Source organism: Euleptes europaea, chromosome 20, assembly GCF_029931775.1.
Source record: "Euleptes europaea isolate rEulEur1 chromosome 20, rEulEur1.hap1, whole genome shotgun sequence".
NCBI classification, from domain to species: Eukaryota; Metazoa; Chordata; class Lepidosauria; order Squamata; family Sphaerodactylidae; genus Euleptes; species Euleptes europaea.
In genome coordinates, this window is record NC_079331.1 from 25227517 (window position 1) to 25249741 (window position 22225).

The window sequence follows — 22225 nt, forward strand, 5'->3', positions numbered from 1 at the left end:
AATAACATAAAGCCCACAAAATAACATCCATATCTGGTATGTTTAGAAAAGGGACAATCAAAACTTGGCACTGGAATCTTTATTACAGGTGTTGTCAGCTGCAGAGAAGCTTGACCCCAGAGTCAGAGAGAAGAGCTTTGGCCCTTATAAGGAACAGCTGGCAGATTTGGAAATCAGCCTCCATGGGGAACGGGCCGGAAGGCAAAGCAAAGGCATGAAGACGGTGGGCAAGGCATGTGGGAAGGATGCCCGAGGTAAGCTTGGGACGGGTGCCCTCAGGGCAGCCTCCTCTGCAGGGACACCAGTTCTTGGAAGAGGGTGCAAAATGTCGGTCGGTCCTGGGGGTGGTATTCCCAGCACCTCAGCATGAGCTGGTACACCTCCTCTGGGCATTGATTGGGGGCACTCATCCGCATCCCTAAAAGAAAAGGAACAAGGACCAGGGATGAAACCTGAGCCTGGGTTCCTCCCACCCCCACCCCCCTGCAATTCGCAAAATATTCTGCAGGGATACTGTGTTCGGTGAAATGCTTCAAGCCTTTGCCCAGTAGGCCATAGCTGACCTCCGGGATCCCAGGGGAGTAGGATCGCTGCCCTTTCTACCCAGAGGAGGCCCCCTTCTTCATAGAGACCCTGCTTGCCTCCGCTGCTCACCCTTCTCCACAGCCTCGCGGGCCTGTTGGTTGCTCATATTGGCGTAAGGTGTAGCACCCAGGCTGAAGGCTTCCCAAAGCAGGATCCCAAAGCTCCACACGTCACTTTCCGAGGAGTACCGGCCTGGTGGGGGAGAGACGAGGGAGGCGTGACCCTGGCTGGAGTCTTGGAGGGAAGATGGTCAGGCCGCACAGTGCTCGCCTGGGCCCCACGGGCAGGAAAGGGCCACAGGGAGATGCAAGGCCAAGCTGCGGCATCCCTAGGCTGCCCCCTGCCCCCATGCCTGCCCCACCATAGAGCACGTCTTGAGCAAGGGGGAGGACACAGAGAGGGCTACCATAACCAAGGGCTTCTGGCGCTGTCCACTTCACAGGGATCTGCTTCATGCCCCCCGTGGAGGAGTAAACGCCATCCTCCTCCTGCCGGGACATGCCAAAGTCGCTGATCTTGAGGGTGTTATTCTCTGTCACCAGACAGTTCCGCGCTGCCAGGTCCCTGGGATGAATCAGACCCAAATGGGCAAGTCATGTGGATGCTGGGAGAAGATGCGCACAAGCCATGCAGTGGCGAGAAACACCTAGATCTCAATTCCAGTTCAGAAAGCTTCCTTGGTCCAGGACTAAAGCCTGTCTACTACACCATACGGTCCTCCTGGTATATTTAATCTGCTCTGTGCAAATGGATGCAGGTTTCCGTTAAAGTAATCATTTTCCCTGCAAAAAATTCATGCAAGAGTAGCTTTGCCTTTCCTCTTTTAACTGTCTGCTGCAGGGTTTTCAAAGTACCCCACATCCCAAGCCCCGGGCCCAGTCTGGTCTGTGGTCTAAGTAACAGGTCATTTGGGAGCTTGCTGAGCCAAAGATAGCAACGGGGCTGGATATAGATGGGCTCCCGCAGTGCCTGAAGCCGCCACGCGTGGCCACGAAGGAGGGGACTCAACAAGGCTGGTGGGGAAGGGGAGCCGAGGGGTGACCCACCGGTGAATGCAGCCCTTGCTGGCCAGATACTTCATCCCCGCGGCGGCGTTCTGCATCATCTGGAGCAGCTCCTTCTCTTGCAGCTGGGCCCCCTCGTTCCGCAGGAAGCTGAGGAAGTCCCCTCCTGTGGAGGAGGATGGGAGGACTGAGCGCCATCTTGGCATGGCACACACACCCACACGGGATGTGAGGAGGGCGTAGTTTCAGGATTCAGAAGAAGGAGTCTGGTGCCCAACCTGGCTTGCCTGAGTTGGCTTAATTATGACAACACCAAAAGTACACCACACATACAATGGGATTTCTTCTTCACCGCTGATCAGATGTCTACAATTAGCTACTGGTAACTCAAATTTGTTTCATACTGAAATTTTCCTGATACCTCACATGGATTAAATTCTGTGTCTCTTACTACAACTGATAGAGGCAAGACAGATGGCAACTATTTTCTACTAAATAAAGACCATACCTTAGCATATCGTTAGTGATACATAACTGTCCTCCGCATAACATTTTTTGGTCTGATTTCTTCTGCCAAAGCCAGGCATTTACATGCATTTTGACATACATTTGCTCTATCAACAGCAACAAGTTCGAGTCCCTCTGCCTTACCCACCAAAGTCTAGTAGCATGAAACTTCAGATCTAGACCCCCAGGACTTCCATTTGCTTACTTATTTAGTTTAACCTAAGATTATTTTCCTTCTACCATATGAAATCAGTTGCCATTTTTTGCCAGTCTTAACATTTTATCTGATAACAAGGGCTGGTATACAGCAAAAGAGAAAATTCAGTTTAGTTAAAATCTTCTTTTAATGGCATTAATCCTGGCCCCAAAAAGAAAAATTTCACAACTGACTAATGTGCCAAATTAGCCTTTTTTTCTTCTTTTTTTTTGCTATCACTGCTGATGAATTTTGGCTACTTTCTTTGGGTACTAAAGATATATTCCTCAGTAGTTCCATACTACTTTTTAAACTTGGCAAGGAGCAACCTGGTGCCCATTTAAATTCTTCAACATTTAAAAAGCAATTCCGTTTTGCTTTCTTTTCGATTTTCAAAGCCTGTGCTGTCGCCAGCCGTTTCTCCATATTCTTCAACCTCATCACCAGCAAATAGATTCAACTTGAGGTCATCACGGCCTATATTTATGCTTATAATAATTTGCATTGTGTAATGTATGTATATAGTTAGGCGACAGGCAGGGGGAAACTTAGGAGCTTGAATCCTGGACGAAGGATCCTAAGTCCTGCATGCGCCATTGGTCCAAACCGGCTTGTGCCATTGGCCCTAAGCCGGCACGCGCCATTGGTAACCCGGGGTTGTTTCCCCCTATCACGGATCAGGGGGGAAGTGGCGCAGGCCGGCCAAGGGAGCATATAAGCAGGGGCGTTTGCACTGTGTTCTTCTGTTCTTCAATAAACGCGTTGTTGTTGGAACTCCGTCTCGTCCTCATGTGTCCTCCCCACGCAGACGTAACATCGGCGACGAAGGCTGGTAGGCACTCCGGCTTGCTACCGAAATCACTCTCACTGAAATCGCCTACGATTCTCCGCGACCTCACAGTGCCAGGTAGGCAGTCCGGCTCGCCTTGCTGAAATCCCTCGACACTCTGAGACGCAACACTTCGCTGCAATGGCCACCCGCGGATCACTGGAATCGTTCGACTCCGCCAACCCCAGCTAGTGGGAGAGCTACGCGGATCGTGTTGCCTGCTTCATGGATGCCAACGATATTGACGACGCCGGCAAGTAGCGCTCGATCTTCCTGAGCATGTGTGGGCCTCGGACTTTCCAGCTCGCGCAGTCCCTGATGGCCCCCATCAAGGTGCTCAAGGCGCCTTTAAAGGACATTCTGGCCACGCTGGGGAACCATTTCATGCCCAACCGACATGCCTCGCTCACTGCCTGCCGTTCCACCTCCGTGACCAGGAGCCGGGCGAATTCGCCGCAGACTACCTCGCCACCCTTCGGCAGCTGGCCCGTTTCTGCGAGTTCCCGACCCTCAATGGCGCCCTCCTCGACAGGTTCATCTTCGGCCTCCGGAACGAGAAGGTGCGCCGCTGCATCATCGCCAGAAAGGATGCGACTCTGTCCTCTGCCGTTGAGGAGGCCATGGCGGCCGACTCCGCTGCCAGGAGCGACCGTCCCCGGGACCATGGCACCACCGCTTCGTGAAGCTACCCCCATCCATTTTGAGGACGCCTGCAACACTCGGCAGATGAGACACAAGATATCCACCAGACCGCACCGGTCGCAGGGCCCCGTGGCTCGCCCGTGCGCCACCTGCAGCAACCAGCACAACCACCGTTCCTGCTGTTTTCACGACGCCAACTGCCGGGCCAGGAAAGATGGCGTTGCTCCGCCCATCCACGACATGGCCGACGATGAGTCTCCCGCCTCCTACTGCTACCGCCACGACTCCAAGCTGCACAGCATCCACGTGCACCGGGTCCACGGTATGGAGAAGGTTTCCATCTCCGTAAGGATCGAGGGCGCCCCCTGCCACATGGAGGTTGACTTGGGTTCGGCCCTCTCCATGGTTTCTTGGGGTACTTTCTGCGCCCTGGGGCGCCTCATTGCCTTGCCCAAGCTGCAACCAACCGGCGTCCTGATCTCTGACTACCAGCGTCATTGGGTGCCGGTCCAGGGTGTCGCCTACGTGAACATCCAAGTTCAAGCACCGCTCCAGCCGCCTCCACCTCATCGTGTTCAACGGGCCCCACACCAGCCTCCTGGGCCTTGAGTGGTTCCAGGCCCTTGGGCTCCACATTGGGGGCATTCAACACATCTCCCAGTCTACCCTCAACTCCGTCTGATCAGAGTTCGAGGATGTCTGGAATGGCCCGCTCGGCTGCTACAAAGGGCCGCCTGTTCGCCTGCACATCGACCCCGCCACCACCCCCATCCGCCTCAAGCGACGCCGGGTCCCCTTCGAGCTCAAGGACCGGATCAATGCTGAGCTCGACCATCTCGTCGCCCAAGGCGTCCTGGTGCCAGCGCCCAATGCCAAATGGGAAACCCCGATAGTGAGGCCGTTGAAGGCGAACGGCAATGTCCGCATCTGTGCAGATTACAAATGCACTGTGAACAAGGCTCTCCAAAGCCACGCGTACCCGGTGCCAGTGGTCAGCCACCTCCTGGCTTCCCTCGACGGGGGGCGCGTCTTCGCAAAATTCGACCTGGCCCAGGCGTACCAGCAGCTGCCTGTGGACTCTGAGTCGACCAAGGCACAGACGATCGTCACCCACCGGGGTGCCTTCTAGGTGACTCACCTGCAGTTCGGGGTCAGCACGGCCCTGGGCATCTTCCAGAACCTTATGGAGGACCTCCTCAAGGGCTTGCCAGGCGTCGTCCCATACTTTGACGATGTCTTGGTCGCCGGCGGCTCAGAAGACGAGCTCCTGGAGCACGTCCGCCGGGTGCTCAGCTGTTTCCGGGACGCCAGGCTGACGGTCAAGCGGGAGAAGTGCCAGCTGGGCCTGCCGCAGGTGGAGTTTCTGGGCTACCTGATTGATGCAGATGGCATTCACCCCACGCCCGACAAGGTCAAGGCCATCCACTGCGCCCCGCTGCTCCGTTGCAAGCAGGAACTCCAGTCATTCCTGGGGCTCCTCAACTTCTACCACGCCTTCCTGCCCAACAAGGCGTCGGTAGCGGAACTGCTTCACTGCCTGCTGGACAAAGCTGCCCCGTGGTCATGGGGTTCGACGCAGCAACGGGCGTTCGAAGCCACCAAGGATCTTCTCCTCCACAAGTCTCCTCGTACACTTCGATGAGCGCCTGCTGGTGGTACTGACTACGGCATCGGCGCTGTCCTGAATCACCTGTTGCCAAGTGGTCGGGAGGCCCCGATCGCCTTTTATTCCCAGACCCTTTCTACAGCGGACAGCAACTACGCCCAGATTGACCGAGAGGCCCTCGCTGTCGTGGCCGGCGTAAAGAAGTTCCACAACCACCTGTACAGTCGTCCCTTCACCATCGTCACGGACCGCAAGCCGCTGTTGGTTCTGTTCATGGCAGATCACCAGACGCCACAGATCCTGTCCCCCCGCATGCTCCGGTGGTCGATTTTCCTGAACGCCTACGAGTTCAGGCTGCTGCATCGCCCCGGGACCAGCATCGCGAACGCAGACGCCCTCAGCTGCCTGCCACTCGAGGACACCGATCCAGACCCGTCCCCAGCCTACGACGTCATGCTGCTGGAGACCTTACTGGAGCCACCCCTCCATGCCTCGGACATTGCTGCCCCTTGGGGTGGCTGGCCGCCAGGCCGGACAGCAAGTTTAAGCCATTTGCTGCGTGCCAGCACGAGCTTTCGCTCAATAAGGGGTGCTTGCTCTGGGGGAACCACAAGGTGGTTCCGGCGAAGCTGCGCACAAAGGTCCTGGAGGCTCTACATGCCTGCCACCTAGGAATTGTGCGCATGAAGGCCCTGGCACGAAGCTACATATAGTGGCCGGGCATTGACGCGGCCATCGAGGAGTGGGTGAGCGGTTGCCGGCCATGTCAAGAGTCGCGACTGGAGATGCTGCGAGCCCCGACCCACAACTGGGAGTCCACACACACACCCTGGTCCCGCATCCACGTTAACTTTGCGGGGCCTTTCCAGGGTAAGACTTTCCTCATCATCTTGGACTCCTACTCTGAGTGGCTAGAAGTGGGCGACGTCGGCTCCATGACATCGCGTGTTGTCATCCAGGAGCTGCGCAAGGTTTTCACCACCCACGACTTGCCGGACACTGTGGTCTCCGACAATGGGGCCCAATTCATGTCCTTGGAGTTTAAGGAGTTCCTGGACAAAAACTTAATCTGACACACAACCTCGGCTCTGTTCCACCCCGCCACCAACAGTCAGGCGGAGAGAATGGTCAGGACAACCAAAGAGGCATTACAGTGCATCGATCGCCATGATTGGGACCGGGGGCGAGTGGAATTCCTCCTCATCCAGCACACTATACCCAACTCCGCGACCGGGAAGTGTCCGGCAGAACTCCTCATGGGCCGCCGGCCGAAAACGCCACTCGACCAACTGCACCCCGACCTGGCACCAGAGTACACCCCCCACAAGTCCCCGGCGGCCGCCCCGAGAGTTGTGGCACAGGATGCTCCAGTCTATGCCCGCAACTATCGGGCAGGACCCACCTGGATCCCAGCCACTGTATAGGAGTCAACGGGACCGGTGTCTTACCAGGTCACCACCCCAGAGGGACAACTGCTGCGCTGGCACATTGACCAGCTCTGCCGCTGCCCAGCGGACCTGCCCATCATTCCTGTCCCAGCAACGCAAACGCATCCCGATACCCCAGCTCAAGAACCGGCAGCGAAGCTGGACCACGAGCAGCCGGAGGATCGGTTGTGGCCCAGCGACGCGGCCACCATGGACGACCCAACAGAGGACGCCCCTGCTGCCGCAGAGGCAAGCCCCGCACCGGTTTCCTCAGCGGCAACCCCCGTTCCTGTGCTGCGCCGTTCCCAGCGCACCTGAGCACCCCTGAGACACCTACAGGACTGTGTGTTCCCACATTATCCGGACTTAGGGGGGAGGGGTGTAATGTATGTATATAGTTAGGCGACAGGCAGGGGGGAACTTAGGAGCTTGAGTCCTGGATGAAGGATCCTAAGTCCTGCGTGCGCCATTGGTCCAAACCAGCTCATGTCATTGGCCCTAAGCCGGCACGCGCCATTGGTAACCCGGGGTTGTTTCCCCCTATCATGGATCAGGGTGGGAGTGGCGCGGGCCGGCCAAGGGAGCATATAAGCAGGGCCGTTTGCACTGTGTTCTCCAGTTCTGTTCTGTTCTTCAATAAACGCGTTGTTGTTGGAACTCCGTCTCGACCTCGTGTGTCCTCCCCACACAGACTTAACACATTGATTTATATTTAAAACAAACAATTCCAAAGCCAAGACAAGGAGTAAAAGTGACAAGAGACAGGATCCTTGCCTTGTTCCTCTTAGACCAAATATTGTTTATATTTAAGTTAGGATAAGAAGTGCACAGTTCCTCAAAGTGCAAATGGTTTATCAGCTGTGAGCACCCCCCATCCTAAGACCCTGGCACGACTGGCACAGCAGCACCATCAACGTGGCACCGGCACCGGCGGTAAAGACCCTGCTTGCCCCGCCAAGTGATTTAGATACCAGAAAAGCGTCACTTCTTGAACATGCTTTGCATGGGGGGGGGGGAATGTCCACCCTCCCAGACCAGCCTGAGCAGCGCCAGGCTGTGGCTCCCTGTGGGACACAAATCTGAGTTGAGAAATACCTGGAGATTTTGGGGGTGGAGCCTGGGGAAGGGGAGGGACCTCAGAGGGGGAATAATGCCATATGGCCCACCCTCCAAAACAACAATTATTTTCTGTAGTTTGGATATCAGTTGTCATTCTGGGAGATCTCCAGGCCCCACCTGGAGGTTGGCAAAAAGGCAGGGCTCTCTGAAACAGGAGGAAGATGCAAGAAGCAAGAGAAGGGAATGACTCAGACACAAACACGATAGCCCACTTTGTCTCTCCCACATCAACTCCAGATTTCCACATCCCTTTAATATATTTTGCAGGAGTTTTGGATCAAGGATGCCACATCAAGCTGCAGAAGCCGCAAAGGGGCTGGACTTACCCTGTACGAGCTCCATGACAATGTAAATGGGGTGCTTCTGGGTGCAGACGCCAATGAGCCGGACAATGTTTGGGTGATCGTATTGCTTCAGGATCCTGCAGGGAGAGCAAGAGGAGACCCACTGGCAGGGGCAGGGGCAGCTGCCAAGCGGTTTCCCCCAGTACTGAAGCTTCTCTGCTCTACGGGTTCCGGAAGTAGGAGGAGCCACGGCAGCCCAGAAAGAGCGCAAAGGCCTCACTGGCTGGGTGCCACGGAGTCTGGGCTTCCACCGGCTCGGTCTGACTGGGAAATCCACAGCCACTCCCAAGGGCACCGTTTGGCAGTCCAAGAGCCACCACTGCAGCCTGCGTCCAGGGCTGGACTGGGGAAGGCAGAGGGGCGCCTGTGCTCCACGACTCAAGGGAAGACAGGCCCGCCTTCAAAAGACCTCCTGCCAAGAAGCGACGGCACCAGGAACCATGGAGCTTCTTCACACACACACACACAGGCAGGATCAGGCCACAGGCTGCCCACGGAGCCCCTCCCGAGCAAAGCAAGCTCAGCCTGTGCCTACCTACCCAGCCTCCTGCAGGAATTTGGCCTTCAGCTCCGGCGGGAGAGTTTCGCGGCAGGTCTTCACGGCCACCAGCGTGTTGTCACAAAGCAGGCGCCCGCTGAACACCTCCCCAAAGTGGCCCTGCGGAAAAAAGGTTAGGTTGCCAGCTTGACCCACGTACGGCAGCCCACCCATGCCTGCGTTGCTGAACCCTCTCTGGAGAGCCTCTTCTCCAGGCCTGGAGCTCTCTGGGCACTGCCGGACAAGCAGTGTTGGGGGGAGGCAGAGCAAGATGGCCACCAAACACAACTGGTCCAGGGCTTGGGGCTCAGGCGCAACACAGGACGGTGGCTGCTGGAACTCTGCTTGCCAGCAAGAAAGTGCTTTGACTTGGGGTTGCTGCCACACCCGGCCTCCCAGGCTGTCGGCCCTTCTCCCCCCCAGCCCTCTGACTGTCCGAGGCAAGACAAGAGGCAGAGCGGCAGCGCTCTGCCGTTGCTACCCACTGAACGGGGGGACAACCAAGAGCAGCGCAATCGTGTGCTCAGGGTCCCTTCCTGGCCACCCCAGGACTCCGGCAGGGGGGGCCACCGCAAGAGAAACGCCCCAGGAGCCCAGAACTCCCCGGAGGCAGCGTTTTTCTCTCCGTCGCAGCCCTCTTCCTTCTCCTAGGGTCACTCACCTGCCCTATGCGCTCCCCGAGCAGCACCTCCTCGTGGTCCAGCACCCACTTGTCCTGAAGCGAGAGCAGCCGGTCAGCTTCACTTCCCCCTCTCAGCCCTCCCCAACCCCACAGCAGGAAGGACCCAGACCTTGAGGATGGGCTTGACCAGGAGGACGCCGCTCTTCTTTGTGATGGGCTGCTTGGTCTTTAGGAAATGGTCAACGAGCAGCGGGATGGTGGGGAACGCTTCGCCCTCCAGCCGATACTGGTTCTGGGGAGAAGAGCAGCGGAGACAGGGAGGTGCTGCAGCCCTCTCTGGGCCCACCGATCCCCCCCTCTGTTGCGCAGAGGCTGAGCACACAGACAGAGGCTCTTCACGGGCAGAGTCCTGGACTCCCTCGAGGGACCAGCAACCTCCTTGGGCCGTTGTCAGCTAAGGCTTCCTGGCTTTCGGCCTCTGCCCATCCCCCCCAGCATCTACACCTCAATGGAGACCTGCCCGCCTAATCATTACTGAGTTACCAGGTCCCACGGAACAATGCCTGGGAGCCCTGGCAATCACCTAGCTATTTCACACATTAGTTTCATGTATGGTTTTTCCTGTGAATAGTTACCGGCTGTTACCTTCTGTATTGTTTCCTTAGACCTAAACCATCAAGACAACTCTGCCTCAACTCAGCCCTTTTGTATTATGTCCTGAAACTAATCAATCCTATTGTATGAATCCTTTAAATGTACTGGTGTTTCCCCATGTCTGCATTCTAGCCTTATGTCTCAATGGACCCACCAAACTCGCTGGCTTTCTTAAATAAAACTTTTTAACTCGCGATTATGTCTGGAGTAAAGTTCCTTATGAGAGAAACGCAACGAGGTGCTGGAGTCTTACAGCTGTGGGCGAGGCACTGTGGCTACTGGGCATCGTCCGTACTGTCTGTTGCTGTCAGTAGGATCTTACCTTGTAATTTGCATATTGTTCAATGTGTCATGTTAATGCTTATGCTTTTCCCTAACCCTAACCCTAACCCCTAACCCTAACCCTAACCCAATCTGCTTGGCTCCAGATTTCTGCAATCCAAAAGCCCTGTTGCATTGTCTGCTGGATGCCCCATCTCATTGTTTGCACTGACTTACGCTCTGTAGTCAGTGAGAAAGGCGGACTATGAATAACGCCAAGAGAAGAAATGTTATCGGGGTATTCTCGCCTAGCCTAGAAAGCCAGTCCTGTGCCCACTTGTAGCCAGAGTCCCTGATGACTGGGCGCATCTAACAAGGGGGAGCCCCTCTTTCTCCACCTCCACGGGTGCGCAGGTGCCCCGGTCAAGGCAGGGGTCCTCTGTCCCCCTGGAATGTGCCTGGAGAGGTGGGTTCCGAACAGAGGCTGGGGCCGGCCAGCCCGGGTGGCGGTGGGATCTGGTCTTGAAAAGTGAGCAGCCTGAATGTCCGTATACTCAGATGCAAACCCTGTGAGTCCAGTGAAGCTTACTCCCAAGTAGGCATGCACAGAAGTGGAGCCTCAGTTTGGTTTGGGTCATGGGCGGATGCCCTCCTGGTACCGCTTGGTGGCTGGGACAAACATGCTGTGCCTTCACCTCGAGCCCTCTAGGTGGCACAAGGGCTACGGAGCCGGGGGAGGGGGCTCTGCAACTCAGCCTCCCCCCTCCCCCGAGCATTGCAGGCTTGGCTTTACCCATTCAGGGCTCGCCCATACCATCTCAAGCAGCACAAGAGCCTGGATGCCCCATCTGGCACAGCTGCTGGTGTGTCTGGGTGGGGGTGGGGGGGTCTACCCCAGAGGGCACTTAAGCCACTGCCCTTTGTTTCCCAGCTGCCTCTCCTCCACTGCCATCCCCTGGAGCAATAACCACTCACCTCCACTGCCTGGAGGATGAAATGCCGGGGCTGGCTGTCCCACAGAACCGACAGGACGCACTCCTGCTTGCCCTGGCTCTCGCGCACCAGGAAGTCCCCTTCAGCCTGCAGCAGCCCCTGCACCTCCAGGCGGGGTATGGCACCGTGGTACCAGGCTTGCTGGTTGAGGGGCTTCTGCTCTTCCGGCAGGATGGGCACAAAGGGAGGCAGCTGAGGACAGAAAGAGAGGGGGGGCTGGGCACAAGTTGGTAAAATGGCTCCCATTGCAAGAGGAGGCACTGGGAAGGAGGGCATCTGGCCGCTTCTAAGCAGGCATTCTCTGCCCCCACCCAATCACAAGCCGGGAGTTGGCACAGCCCACTGGCACTCAACACTTTCTGGCCAGGAAGGACGCTGAGCGGTGTTGCACTGGGAAGGATACTCACTGAGAAGCGTGGGCGGAAGATGCCAGAGATATGGTGCTTCAGGACCTCCAGAGCTGGCCTCCGGCCCCCATCACGCTCCTGCCCGAGAAGGAGGGGACAGAGGCCAGGGCGGTGAGAGGGCCCAGCAGAGAAGGACACAATCACCCCACAGTGGGGCCCGTCTGCCAGGGTTCCAGCACACCAGACAGGATGCTGCGGCTGGCAGGGTCCCAGGGCTGTGCCCCCGGTCTCCACCAGCACAGGGGGAGCGGCAGGAGACCTCCGGTGGGTGGACATACCTGCCCCCCAGTGGCCAGGGCCAGACCGTCCTCCTGCAGGGCTGGGGCAGGTGGGGGGTCCCTGGAGCCCAGCTCGGTCAGCTTGTGCCGCAGCGCCTGCTCCTGGGCCTGGAGCTTGGCCTGAGCGCACTGGGCCAGCTGGAGGCGGTGCAGGGCTTCGTGGAGGGCCTGGCGCTTCCCCAGGAGGAGGATGCTGTGGTGGAGAAAGAAAGACAAAGCTCTCCATCATTACGGGTGGGTGGGCGGGCGGGGGGTCACCGGCACAGCCAAACCAGGGAGGCAGCCAGCTGCTGTTGCTGCTACGTGTGTCCCCCTACATCGGACAGCATTGCAAGGCGAGGTGTGGCGTTTAAATTGCCAGCCATGAGGCACTTTATGTACACAGAAGAGGCAAAGACTCCACTGCGGGTAGATTAAACCATTCTTTTTTTTGTAATGTTCAAAACGACCAAACTATCATTGGCAATACCATCTCAAAATAACAGACTGCAGTTTCTTCCTCATAACCTTCTACATTTCCCCCTGCTCTGATACCATTTTCTTCCTTCTTTCCCACCCCCCAGCTACCCACCTTCCCAACAGCGGCTCCTTTCCCCCCTCTTCTGTCTCTGTCCGGTGGGATTCTCCAACAGAGCAAAGCCAGAGCCTTTCGGACAGTTTGCACGGCAGGGTCCTTATTCCCTGAGACCCTTTGACTATGTAGGTGGGGGGGGGGGCTTTATTTCATCATGTCTATGGGCGAGGACCCACAGTGGGCTCTAGATTATGGACTGTTCTGCTAGAATAAAATCTCATTCGTCTTTAAAAGTCCCGTCTATCTTTTCCTGCCACCAACTCCTACGGCTTCTCCTCTGGAATTGCCAAATTAACACAGGAAGGTCTCTTCATGATTCAACGCAGAACAATCCGGTTCAGAGGAATCCTGCAAATCCACAAACCACGGTGTGGAGGCAGGGAAATTACCCAATAGAAATGCTATATGGGAAAAGTAGGGTTTATGATTAGGGTTCCCTGTAAATTGGATTAGAAGACAAACATCTGGCTGGAATACACAAACATGTGGGAAAGTTCTGGACACTCCCAGCTCGGGGCCAACTGGCTTGTCTGGTAGAAAGTGCCTGCCTTGAATCTGGACTCAAAACCCACCTGAAGTGGGCATTGTGTTATGGGCAATAAGCAGGGCTTCCCATGCCACCCGTCCTAGGGAGTTAGGGCAAAAAAATCAAGGGTGGCAGCCTCTCAAAGGCAGAACGGCCACCCCCTATTGGGACACCAGGCTGGCAACACACGGGCAGCCAAACACAGGCCCTGCTCCCTCACAAATCACCCCGGGCGAAAAAAGCATGGTCCAGAGGGGAAGTGAGCAAAATGCAGCCGGGTGTCCAAGCTGGCTGGCAAGTGACCGCACCAGCAGGGCAGAGATACTTCCCGGGTTGCTCTTCTCCCTGGGTGAGGATGGTTCCCACCCAGCCTCGGTCTGTGCTGCTGGCCCCACGTCCCCAGCCTCACCGCTCGTCCCAGCGCCCATCCTGCTCCTCCTTCTGGACTTCGCCCCACAGGGCCTGGACCCGCGGCTGGAGGTCCTGGGCGCTTCTGGCGGCCCCGGCCAGCTCCTCCTCCACTGAGGTGAGGCTGCAGGAGAGACAGCCAGGCCTCAGAGGCCCAGGGGCAGCCTGCACAGCCGCCCGCGCACCTCCGGGCCTTGGACCAGGGGCTCCGGGCGGGCTGGGCAGGAGGGCTGAATGACCCCCACTCCCCCTCTCCCCACATGGCCAGCCTCTCGCCAGCCAGCCCCGCCCCTCCACAGATGACAGAGGCAGCCCTGTCCTGGGCACAGCCTCTCTGCCCTGGGAAATAGCTGCTTTCCCTCCAGAGGAGCGTGTCTGCCCCCCCCCGTGCCCGCTGCCGAGGGCCCCCTTCTTCTCCATACGCACGTGTGCTGCAGGCTCTCCAGGGTCAGCTCGTTCAGCTGGAGCTCCCCCGCTTGCAGGCCCTCCGTCTCCAGGTCCTCCAGGAGGCTCTTGTCAAAGGCCACCACCGACGGGGGCTCCCCCTCGCACCTGCGGAGGCCGGCCACAGTCAGGCAGAGAGGTTGCCCGCACCGCCCCCCCATCCCGGCCACAGTCCGAGGCGCCTCCTGCTCAGCTTGGGCCCCGTACCTGCACTGGGGCGTGAATCCACTGTACTCCATGGCCGGGTGGAGGCGCTGGAGGGCCCTGCCCATGGCCTGGTGCACAGAGACCATCTCCTCCTGCACCAGCTGGTGATGGCGGCGTACTCCTGCAGCGTCTCCTTGCTGTTGGCACAGGCAGAGGGGTGCTGGGCAGAGAGTCCAGCCCACCCCAGCAGCCCTCCTGGGCCCCCCGGCCCCCACCAGGGCCCCCACCAGGGCTTACGTGAGGCGGGCCGTCTCCTGCTGCAGGCTGTGGAGCGACTGGAGCATGCTGGGCAGCATCTGCTGGAAGTGGTGGGCATGGTGCACCTCCGCCGCCCTGAGCGCCAGCACGTACTGGTTGTGCAGCGAGTAGAGCTTCCACAGGCTCCGCACGTACCGGTCTTTGGCCTTCTCGCGCTCCTTCTCTGCAAGACCCGCCCAAGGAGAGGGTCAGGGGGGCCCGGCCAGCAGCAGGCGCAGCAGGGCCACTGGGCGGGGGGGGGGGGGGCGTCCAAGCGGCTTGTTCCAGCGGTGCTGCTTCTGGGGAGGGGGCTTTCCGGGGGCACCTGTGGAATCCCCGCCGTGGGCGAGGGCAGCTCCAGAGGCTCCGAGGTCGCCCACCTTTGCTGGCTTCCTGGAACTTGCGCTTGGCCTGGGCGCTCTCACGGATGTGGGCCAAGTACTGCGCCTTCAAGCGCTCCGGCTCTTGCTGCGTGGCCTGCACAAGGGGGGGGGCGGCAGGGGGGAGAGGACAAGCAGCCTTGAACTACAGGCAGGGAAGCAGGGGGGCATGGGGGGCACAGGGGGGGCTGCAGAGAAAACGCAGCAGCAGCTACGACTGGGCTTCCGCAGGGCAGGTGTCCCCCACTCTGGGGCTGGGGCTGCCGACTTCCGGTTGGAAAACACCTGGAGAGTTTGGGGGTGGTGCCTGGAGAGGGCGGGGCTTGGGGATGGAAGGCACCTTGGCATTGTGCAGGGCCATAGAGCCCCCACCCTCCCCAGCAGCCATTTTCTCCAGGGAAGTTGATCTCTGCAAGTCTGGAGATCCCTTGTAAAAGCGGGAGATCGCCAGACCCCACCTGGAGGTTGGCAACCCTATCTGGGGCGCTGCCCAGGCTAGGAGGCATCGGGGGGGTGAGGGGGCGGGCAGGCATACCCGGGTGAACTCCTGGCTCAGCTGCTGCCACTGCTCGCTGTAGGTCCGGCGCAGCTGCTGCTTGTCGCGGGAGAGCAGCCCCAGTTTGTGGAGGGGCCCGGCCAGCAGGGCCTCCGCGTGCTGCTGCAGGAGCTGGCTCAGGGCCTCCGTCTGGGTCACCAGCGACCACCAGCACTGGGGGCAGAGAGAGAGACAAGCTGTGCAGGAGCAGCGCCCCTCCTGGGGCTTGCGGGGGGCGGGGGCGGCCCCCTCCCTCCCCCAGTTGGCAGAGCTGTTGCCCACCATTCAGAAGAGGAGGAGGAGGCCAGGAAAACCAGGGGAGGGGAGGGGAGGGGGGTGCGGGAGGGGGCTAGGCAAAATGGCCCAGAAGGAGCCTGGGTTGGAGCCAAAGAGGAGTGAGGGAGAGGGATGCCCCTGGCAGAGGAGCTGGTGCCAGGCCAGGCCCCCACAGCCTTCGGCCTTCCCGCCCTGGCACTGGGCACCGGACTCCCGGGGCAGGGGGCTCCGTCATCTGGGTCTCCCACCTGGCTGATATGGCTGGCGCTGGGCTGCCGGCTGCTCTCCTGCTTCTCGGCCAGGCAGTACATCTGGTGGAGCTGGGCCGCGTACTCCCGGTCGCTCTTGGCGCGTTGCCCCATCCACTTCTTCAGGGCGTCCAGCTGGCGGAGCTCAGCTTCTTGCAGCTGCAGCAGGGCGCTGTGGCCTTCTGGGCAGCCCAGCTGCACCCCAAAGCCCGTGGCACGGAGAGGCTGCCCCACAGGCCCCGCCGCGCTTCCTCCCTGCAAAGCCGGCAGCTTTCAGCATGCCTCCTTCCCTGGAGGTTTTTAAGTACAGGCTAGATGGCCATCTGTCAGCAATGCTGATTCTGTGAACTAAGGCATGACGTGACTGGGAGAGCAGGAAGGGGTGAGCTCTCGTGGCCCCTTTCTTACATGCCCAGGGAAATGCCGATTGATTGCCACTTTGGGGACAGGAAGGAATTTTCCTCCAGGCCAGATTGGCCAGGGATCCTGGAGGGTTTTTTGGGCCATCTTCTGGCCATGGAGTAGGGGTCACTGGGTGTGTGTGTGTGGGGGGGGGAGAGGTAGCTGTAAATTTCCTGCATTGTGCAGGGGGTTGGACTAGATGGACCCTTCCTACTCTATGATTCTACGCCCTGAGCCCTCTGCGTGGGAACTCTTGCCCTTCCGTCCTCTCGCCCTCCCTCCCAGGCTTGCAGTGGCTTCCCCTTTGCATTTCCTGGACGGGGCTGGAGCAGTTCCCCAAAGGTGCAAAGAGAAGCTGAGCCTGCAAGCGGTGGGGGGGATTACTCTTTAACCAGCTAACCCCCTCCCCCAGCAGGTAAAGGCTGTCCTATGTGTGAGCCAGCCGGGCTAGCAAGGGCTGGGGGTTTTCCCCTAGAAGCACAGCTGGTGGCCCCCAGCCCAAGACAGGTCAAGCAGAGCCCTGGGGCTCGTCCCCCCAACCCCGCCTGTCCTCCCTTCCCTTGGCAAGGGGGCTGGGCCAGGCTGTCTGCCAGTAAGGAAGGGCTGGGCTGAGCTAGGCTGGGCAGCGGAAGCAACAGGATTCTCTCCAGATAGATCTGAATCCAGCAGCACTTTAGAGACCAACAAGATTGGTGGGATGTGGTGTAATGAGCTTTGGAGAGTCAAAGTGTAGATGGAGGGAGGATTGACTCTCCAGAGCTCGTACCCCAGAAATGTAGTTGGTCTCCAGGGATGCCGGCCTCCAGGTGGGACCTGGGGATTCCCTGGAATTACAGCTCATCTCCAGATTACAGCCATAAATTCCCCTGGAGAAAATGGATTATTTGGTGGGTGGACTTGATGGCATTGTGCCCCACCGAGGTCCCTGTCCACCCCAGGCACCATCCCCAAATCTCCAGGAGTTTCCCAGCCTGGATCCAGCAACCCTACCCCTCCCATCCCCCACCGGTGGCCAGGGAAGACCTGGCAACCCTATAATGGTCTCTGAAGTGCTACTGGAAACAAATCTAGCTGTTCTACTGCAGACCCTCTGCAAGGATTCTCTGCACTTGCCCAGAGCCCCACCCCCTAGCACTGCCTAGGAAGGGGGCTGCGAGAGATGAGGCCCACCTCACCCTGCCAAGGCCCCCTCCGCAGCAGAGGCACCCCCTTGGCCCGGGGCCATACCTGCTGCTGGTCCTGCATGCCCCCGAGCCTGTGCTGGCCTCGTTCGCGTGGCTGGGACTCAAAGAAGGAACAGGAAACCTCGGCAAACCCTGCAGGCGTTGCAAGATTCCCCCCTTCCGCCGCGGTGTTGCATCCCAGGCTAAAACTCGCAGATGGGCTGAGCCAGATGATGGAGCCAAAAAACCATCACTTACCCTGCTTTGAACTCCCCACCCCGCCCCGGTAGGCCCGACAGCTGAGGCCTGCCCTGTGGAGTGACAGAAGACCCTTTCTGCAGGGAAGCAAAGCTGGCAGCTGAAGTTCTGTGGCTTGGCAGCATCCCCTCCCCCCTGCCCCCTCGGGAAGTCTGGGCCCGGCCACCCATGACGTGTCCTCAGTCATGCCCACCACCTCCTGGGCAAAGCTGTGGTACCACTATCTGGATATGGGGCAACTCACACCGTTGGCAGTCCTTTCCTTTGTACAAGGAGTGAATTGCGTTTACACCCAGAGTCCAGTGACTCTGCCTGTTGAACTGTCAGTTGAGTCCAGAGTCACCACCCACCCGGCTGGTCCTGCTCTGCTCATCCTGGTCCCCCAAGCCAGAGGTGCATCCTCTGTTTCCTGGGCACGGAGCAGTCAGCTTCTCCCAATGGTGAGAAACCCAGAAACGTGCTCCAGGCCAGCTGTGGTGCAAAGTCTAGCAGAGCAGGGGCTGTGCTGGGCCCTCCTCCTTGCATTCCCTAGAGACAGATGCAGGCTCCGAGAAACACAAGCCCCTCCCCTCGCCTTGGCCACAGACCACAAATCCAGACCGCTGGGCAATTCATCCAGGTACATTTAGACCCTGCATCCAAGCAGGCAAAGGTCTGAGTCACATTAGCATTCTTGACAAAAGAATAGGCCTCTGACACTGACCAGCTAGAATTTTCTCCACAAATCCCAGCTCTACGAGGATAACCAAATGCCCCCAGCCCCCCATTTCCCTCTCATCTCTAGAAATTATTCCCAGGCCCTGGGAATGCCCCCTTCTCACCTTCCACCAATCAGGGACCAACCTGTTAGCTCTCCTGGATTCTACTCCCCTGAGTAAAGGGAAAAAGAAAACCTTTTTCTCTTTCAAACACCAAGGCCTATAACCAAATCCAGAATCTGTCCCCGCACTGGTGTGGGCTGACTTGCCTTGCCTGCCAAAAAGCAATGGGACTGTGTTGCCTCCGTCCCTGTTCTATCGCCTACCTAACAGTATCTTGTGAGTCGAAATGTCCAGTTTCTGGCACATGTTACATCTTCCCTCTTGTGCTGCCCTTCCCCTTGGGGTCCTTTGTTTGGCAGGCATTTGTCACCTCCACCTGAAACCTTCCATTTGCCCTGCTCCACTCTCTCGATTTACTTCTTTGGTCTCTCACCTTCCCATTCTTAAGCAAAGCAGATTGCACAGCTTGGTTGCATCTAAGAGTGAACATATTGAAACTTAATCCAGAGAAGATGACTGTCATGCTGCTTAGAAAGGTCATGCCTTGAAGCACATTGTACTTGCCACTGTCGTGGGGTTTGACTGACCCTTTGCTGACTCGGTTGAGAGCCTTGTGATTGTACTGGATCCCCTATTACTGTTGGAGAAGCAAGTTAATGCAACTGCAAAAAAAAAAAAAAATCCCTCCTTTCCCTCCAACTTTTCCCCTTGACTCAGCTGCCCCAGATTCATGCCATGGTAACGTATTGCAATGCACTCTACATAGGTCTGCCTGGGAGGAAACACAGAGACTCCAGTTGGCACAAAATGCCACACTTCAGATAGCAGCAGCAGCTAGATGGAGCATGCGTACGACAGCCGTCCTTCAGTCGCTCCACTGGCTGCCCGTCAGTTCCTGGCTCCAGTTCGAGGTATGGTGGCTACCACATAGAAAGCGCTTCACAGCCTTGGCCCCTGAGAAGTGCAGCACCGCCGCTGAGCAGGTGTGTGCACCTGAACAGGGTCGTCTGCAGGTGCCACCCTGCAAATAGGCAACATCAGCAACCACTCCAGTACATGAGGGTGTTGACTTTAAGGAATATGACAATTAACACAATTTTACATGCTAAGTTATAAAGTGCATTTTGTTGTCAAGGCAGCAAAACCAGTTTAGGTTTGATTAAAAAGTTAGTATTGTATAAAAAAGTAAGTATTTAAGTATTTCCCCCAAATTTGTTTTTTTTTTCCCCTGGGGGAAATGTTTACCCTTAGCTTCAGAATTTGCAAAAAAACAAAAAACAAAATCATCCTCTCTGTAGTAAAGATGTTTTTTTCCTTATAGAATCATAAAGTTGGAATGCACCACCAGGGTCATCAACCCCCTACACAATGCAGGAAATTCACAATTACCACCCCCCTCCCATGACCCCTACTCCATGGCCAGAAGATGGTGTGAAGAAATGGGCTAGAGTTGCCAGGTGCCTGGTGGTGGCGGGCAAACCCCCGGCAATTCACCCCTCTGCCCACCAACCAGCTGAGGGTCAGCGGGCAAACCTGCACGCACTCATACACATCGCAGCACGTCACTTTGGGTTTACAACCGTAAGTGCCGCCTTGTGAGGGGCCTTATGCCACTCACTCCCAGTTTGAGTGGTAAAGGGCCGCTTGCGATGTGGCATTTCTGGGTGTAAACGCATCGCAAGCGGCCCTTTACCCCACCACTCACTCCCAGTTTGAGTGGTAAAGGGCCGCTTGCGATGCGTTTACACCCAGAAATGCCACATCGCAAGTGGCCCTTTACCACTCAAACTGGGAGTGAGTGGCATAAGGCCCCTCACAAGGCGGCACTTACGGTTGTAAACCCAAAGTGACGTGCTGCGATGTGTATGAGTGCGTGCAGGTTTGCCCGCTGACCCTCAGCTGGTTGGTGGGCAGAGGGGTGAATTGCCGGGGGTTTGCCCGCCACCACCAGGCACCTGGCAACTCTAGCCCATTTCTTCACACCATCTTCTGGCCATGGAGTAGGGGTCATGGGAGGGGGGTGGTAATTGTGAATTTCCTGCATTGTGAATTTCCAGTTGGCAAGCAGCTATTTCTCCAGTGGCCACCCCAGGCAGGATCTTGTCCCCGTGCTGCCCAGAAGTGGGGTAAGCGGGAGACACCGAGGCAAGGCCTCAGGGTTTGAGAGGGATGCTGGGGGGGGATCCTGACCCCCACCCCAGTGGGCAAGTATTACATCAGTCAGGTGGTGGCAGCGGTTACCCAAAAAGAGAAAGAGGCAACCCGCCCCCTCCAGGAGGGATTGACAATCCCTGGGAGAGGGCAGGAGTGGAATAGGGCCTGAGAACCTGAGCCAGGTCCCTTCCGCCACAGATGGCCAAGAAAAAAAAAGAAGGGGGGAAAAACCCCTCCAGGATCCCTGGGCCAATCTGGCCTGGAGGAAAATTGCTTCCTGACCCCAAAGCGGCGATCGGCATTTCCCTGGGCATTAAAGAGGGGCGATGAGAGCCAAACGCCTACGCAACCCTTCCTTCCTTCCCTCTCAGGGTCTGCCTAAGGTCACGGAATCAGCATTGCTGACAGATGGCTATCTAGCCTCTGCTTAAAAATCTCCAAAGGAGAATTCACCACCTTATGCGAAGTCTCCACTAATGTTAAGTGGGGACCGCATTGGAGTCCTTTTCATGGTGATCCATGTCTGTGTCTCCACAACCACGTTTGTGGTTTATCTAAATGTATGCAAGACCAATTTTTCTTGAGTTTTGCACCCTTATGGGAAGGCAGGATCGAGAAAAGGCAGGATCCCCCAATGGCCCCAGTTCCAAATCCCTCCTATTCCTGCAAGGACCAACCATGAAGTGAGTGTTTCCACTATGTTTCAAGGCCACAGTTAAAGAGGTGGGGCAGGAACAACCCTTCCCTTCTTCCAGTGGAAGATCTGAGTGCCAATTAGTCACAGCCCGCTGACATAAGCCATCTGCAGCCTTGCTCAAGGAGATCACAGAATCAGAGTTGGAAGGGACCACAAAAGTCATCTAGTCCAACCCCCTGCACAATGCAGGAGATTCACAACTACCTCCCCACCCACACACCCCCAGTGACTTCTACTCCATGCCCAGAAAATGGCCAAGATGCCCTCCCTCTCATCATCTGCTTAAGGTCATAGAATCAGCATTGCTGACAGATGGCCATCTAGCCTCTGCTTAAAAACCTCCAGGGAAGGAGTGCTTACCACCTCCCAAGGAAGCCTGTTCCACTGAGGAACCGCTCGAACTGTTAGAAAATTCTTCCTAATGTCTAGATGGAAACTCTTTTGATTTAATTTCAACCCGTTGGTTCTGGTCCGACCTTCTGGGGCAACAGAAAACAATTGGGCACCCTCCTCTATATGACAGCCCTTTAAGTACTTGAAGATGGTTATCATATCCTCTCTCTGTCTTCTCCTCTTCAGGCTAAACATACCCAGCTCCTTCAACCTTTCCTCATAGGATTTGGTCTCCAGACCCCAGATGTAGAGGACTGCCCAGTTACATTCCAATACAAACACACACACACTGAACAAACAGTGTCAGAAGTGTTTCTGGCATTCCCGGATAAACCACGAGTGCTTTTGATAGTTTAACTGAACTTTGGGATACCCATGTCACCCAACCCCAACAAGGATCTGATAGGGAAAAGGAGAACACAATGCAAGACAAAACCAAAGGGGCTATGCGCGCATGTACGTTACACGACAAGATGACAATGGAGGAAGCTGATTTGCATAGTTCCACCATTTAATAAACTTTAATCTCTCTAGCGTTATATCCACATCC

At 57.1% G+C, this 22225-nt stretch overlaps 2 protein-coding genes across 2 annotated transcripts in view; one reads left to right on the top strand and one right to left on the bottom strand.

Moving 5' to 3' along the window:
- MFAP1 (microfibril associated protein 1) overlaps nucleotides 1-22225 on the top strand; it is a 54773-nt gene that overhangs the window by 2196 nt on the left and 30352 nt on the right. The window lies entirely within an intron of this gene.
- FES (FES proto-oncogene, tyrosine kinase) lies at nucleotides 276-17494 on the bottom strand. The gene is given in 20 exon segments (XM_056865768.1): nucleotides 276-418; nucleotides 655-777; nucleotides 992-1149; nucleotides 1632-1755; nucleotides 8242-8336; nucleotides 8799-8917; nucleotides 9459-9512; nucleotides 9589-9711; nucleotides 11310-11519; nucleotides 11735-11809; nucleotides 12013-12205; nucleotides 13522-13644; nucleotides 13947-14072; nucleotides 14172-14274; nucleotides 14277-14308; nucleotides 14409-14592; nucleotides 14789-14885; nucleotides 15324-15497; nucleotides 15848-16042; nucleotides 17477-17494. Coding segments are annotated over 20 exon segments (2469 nt in total).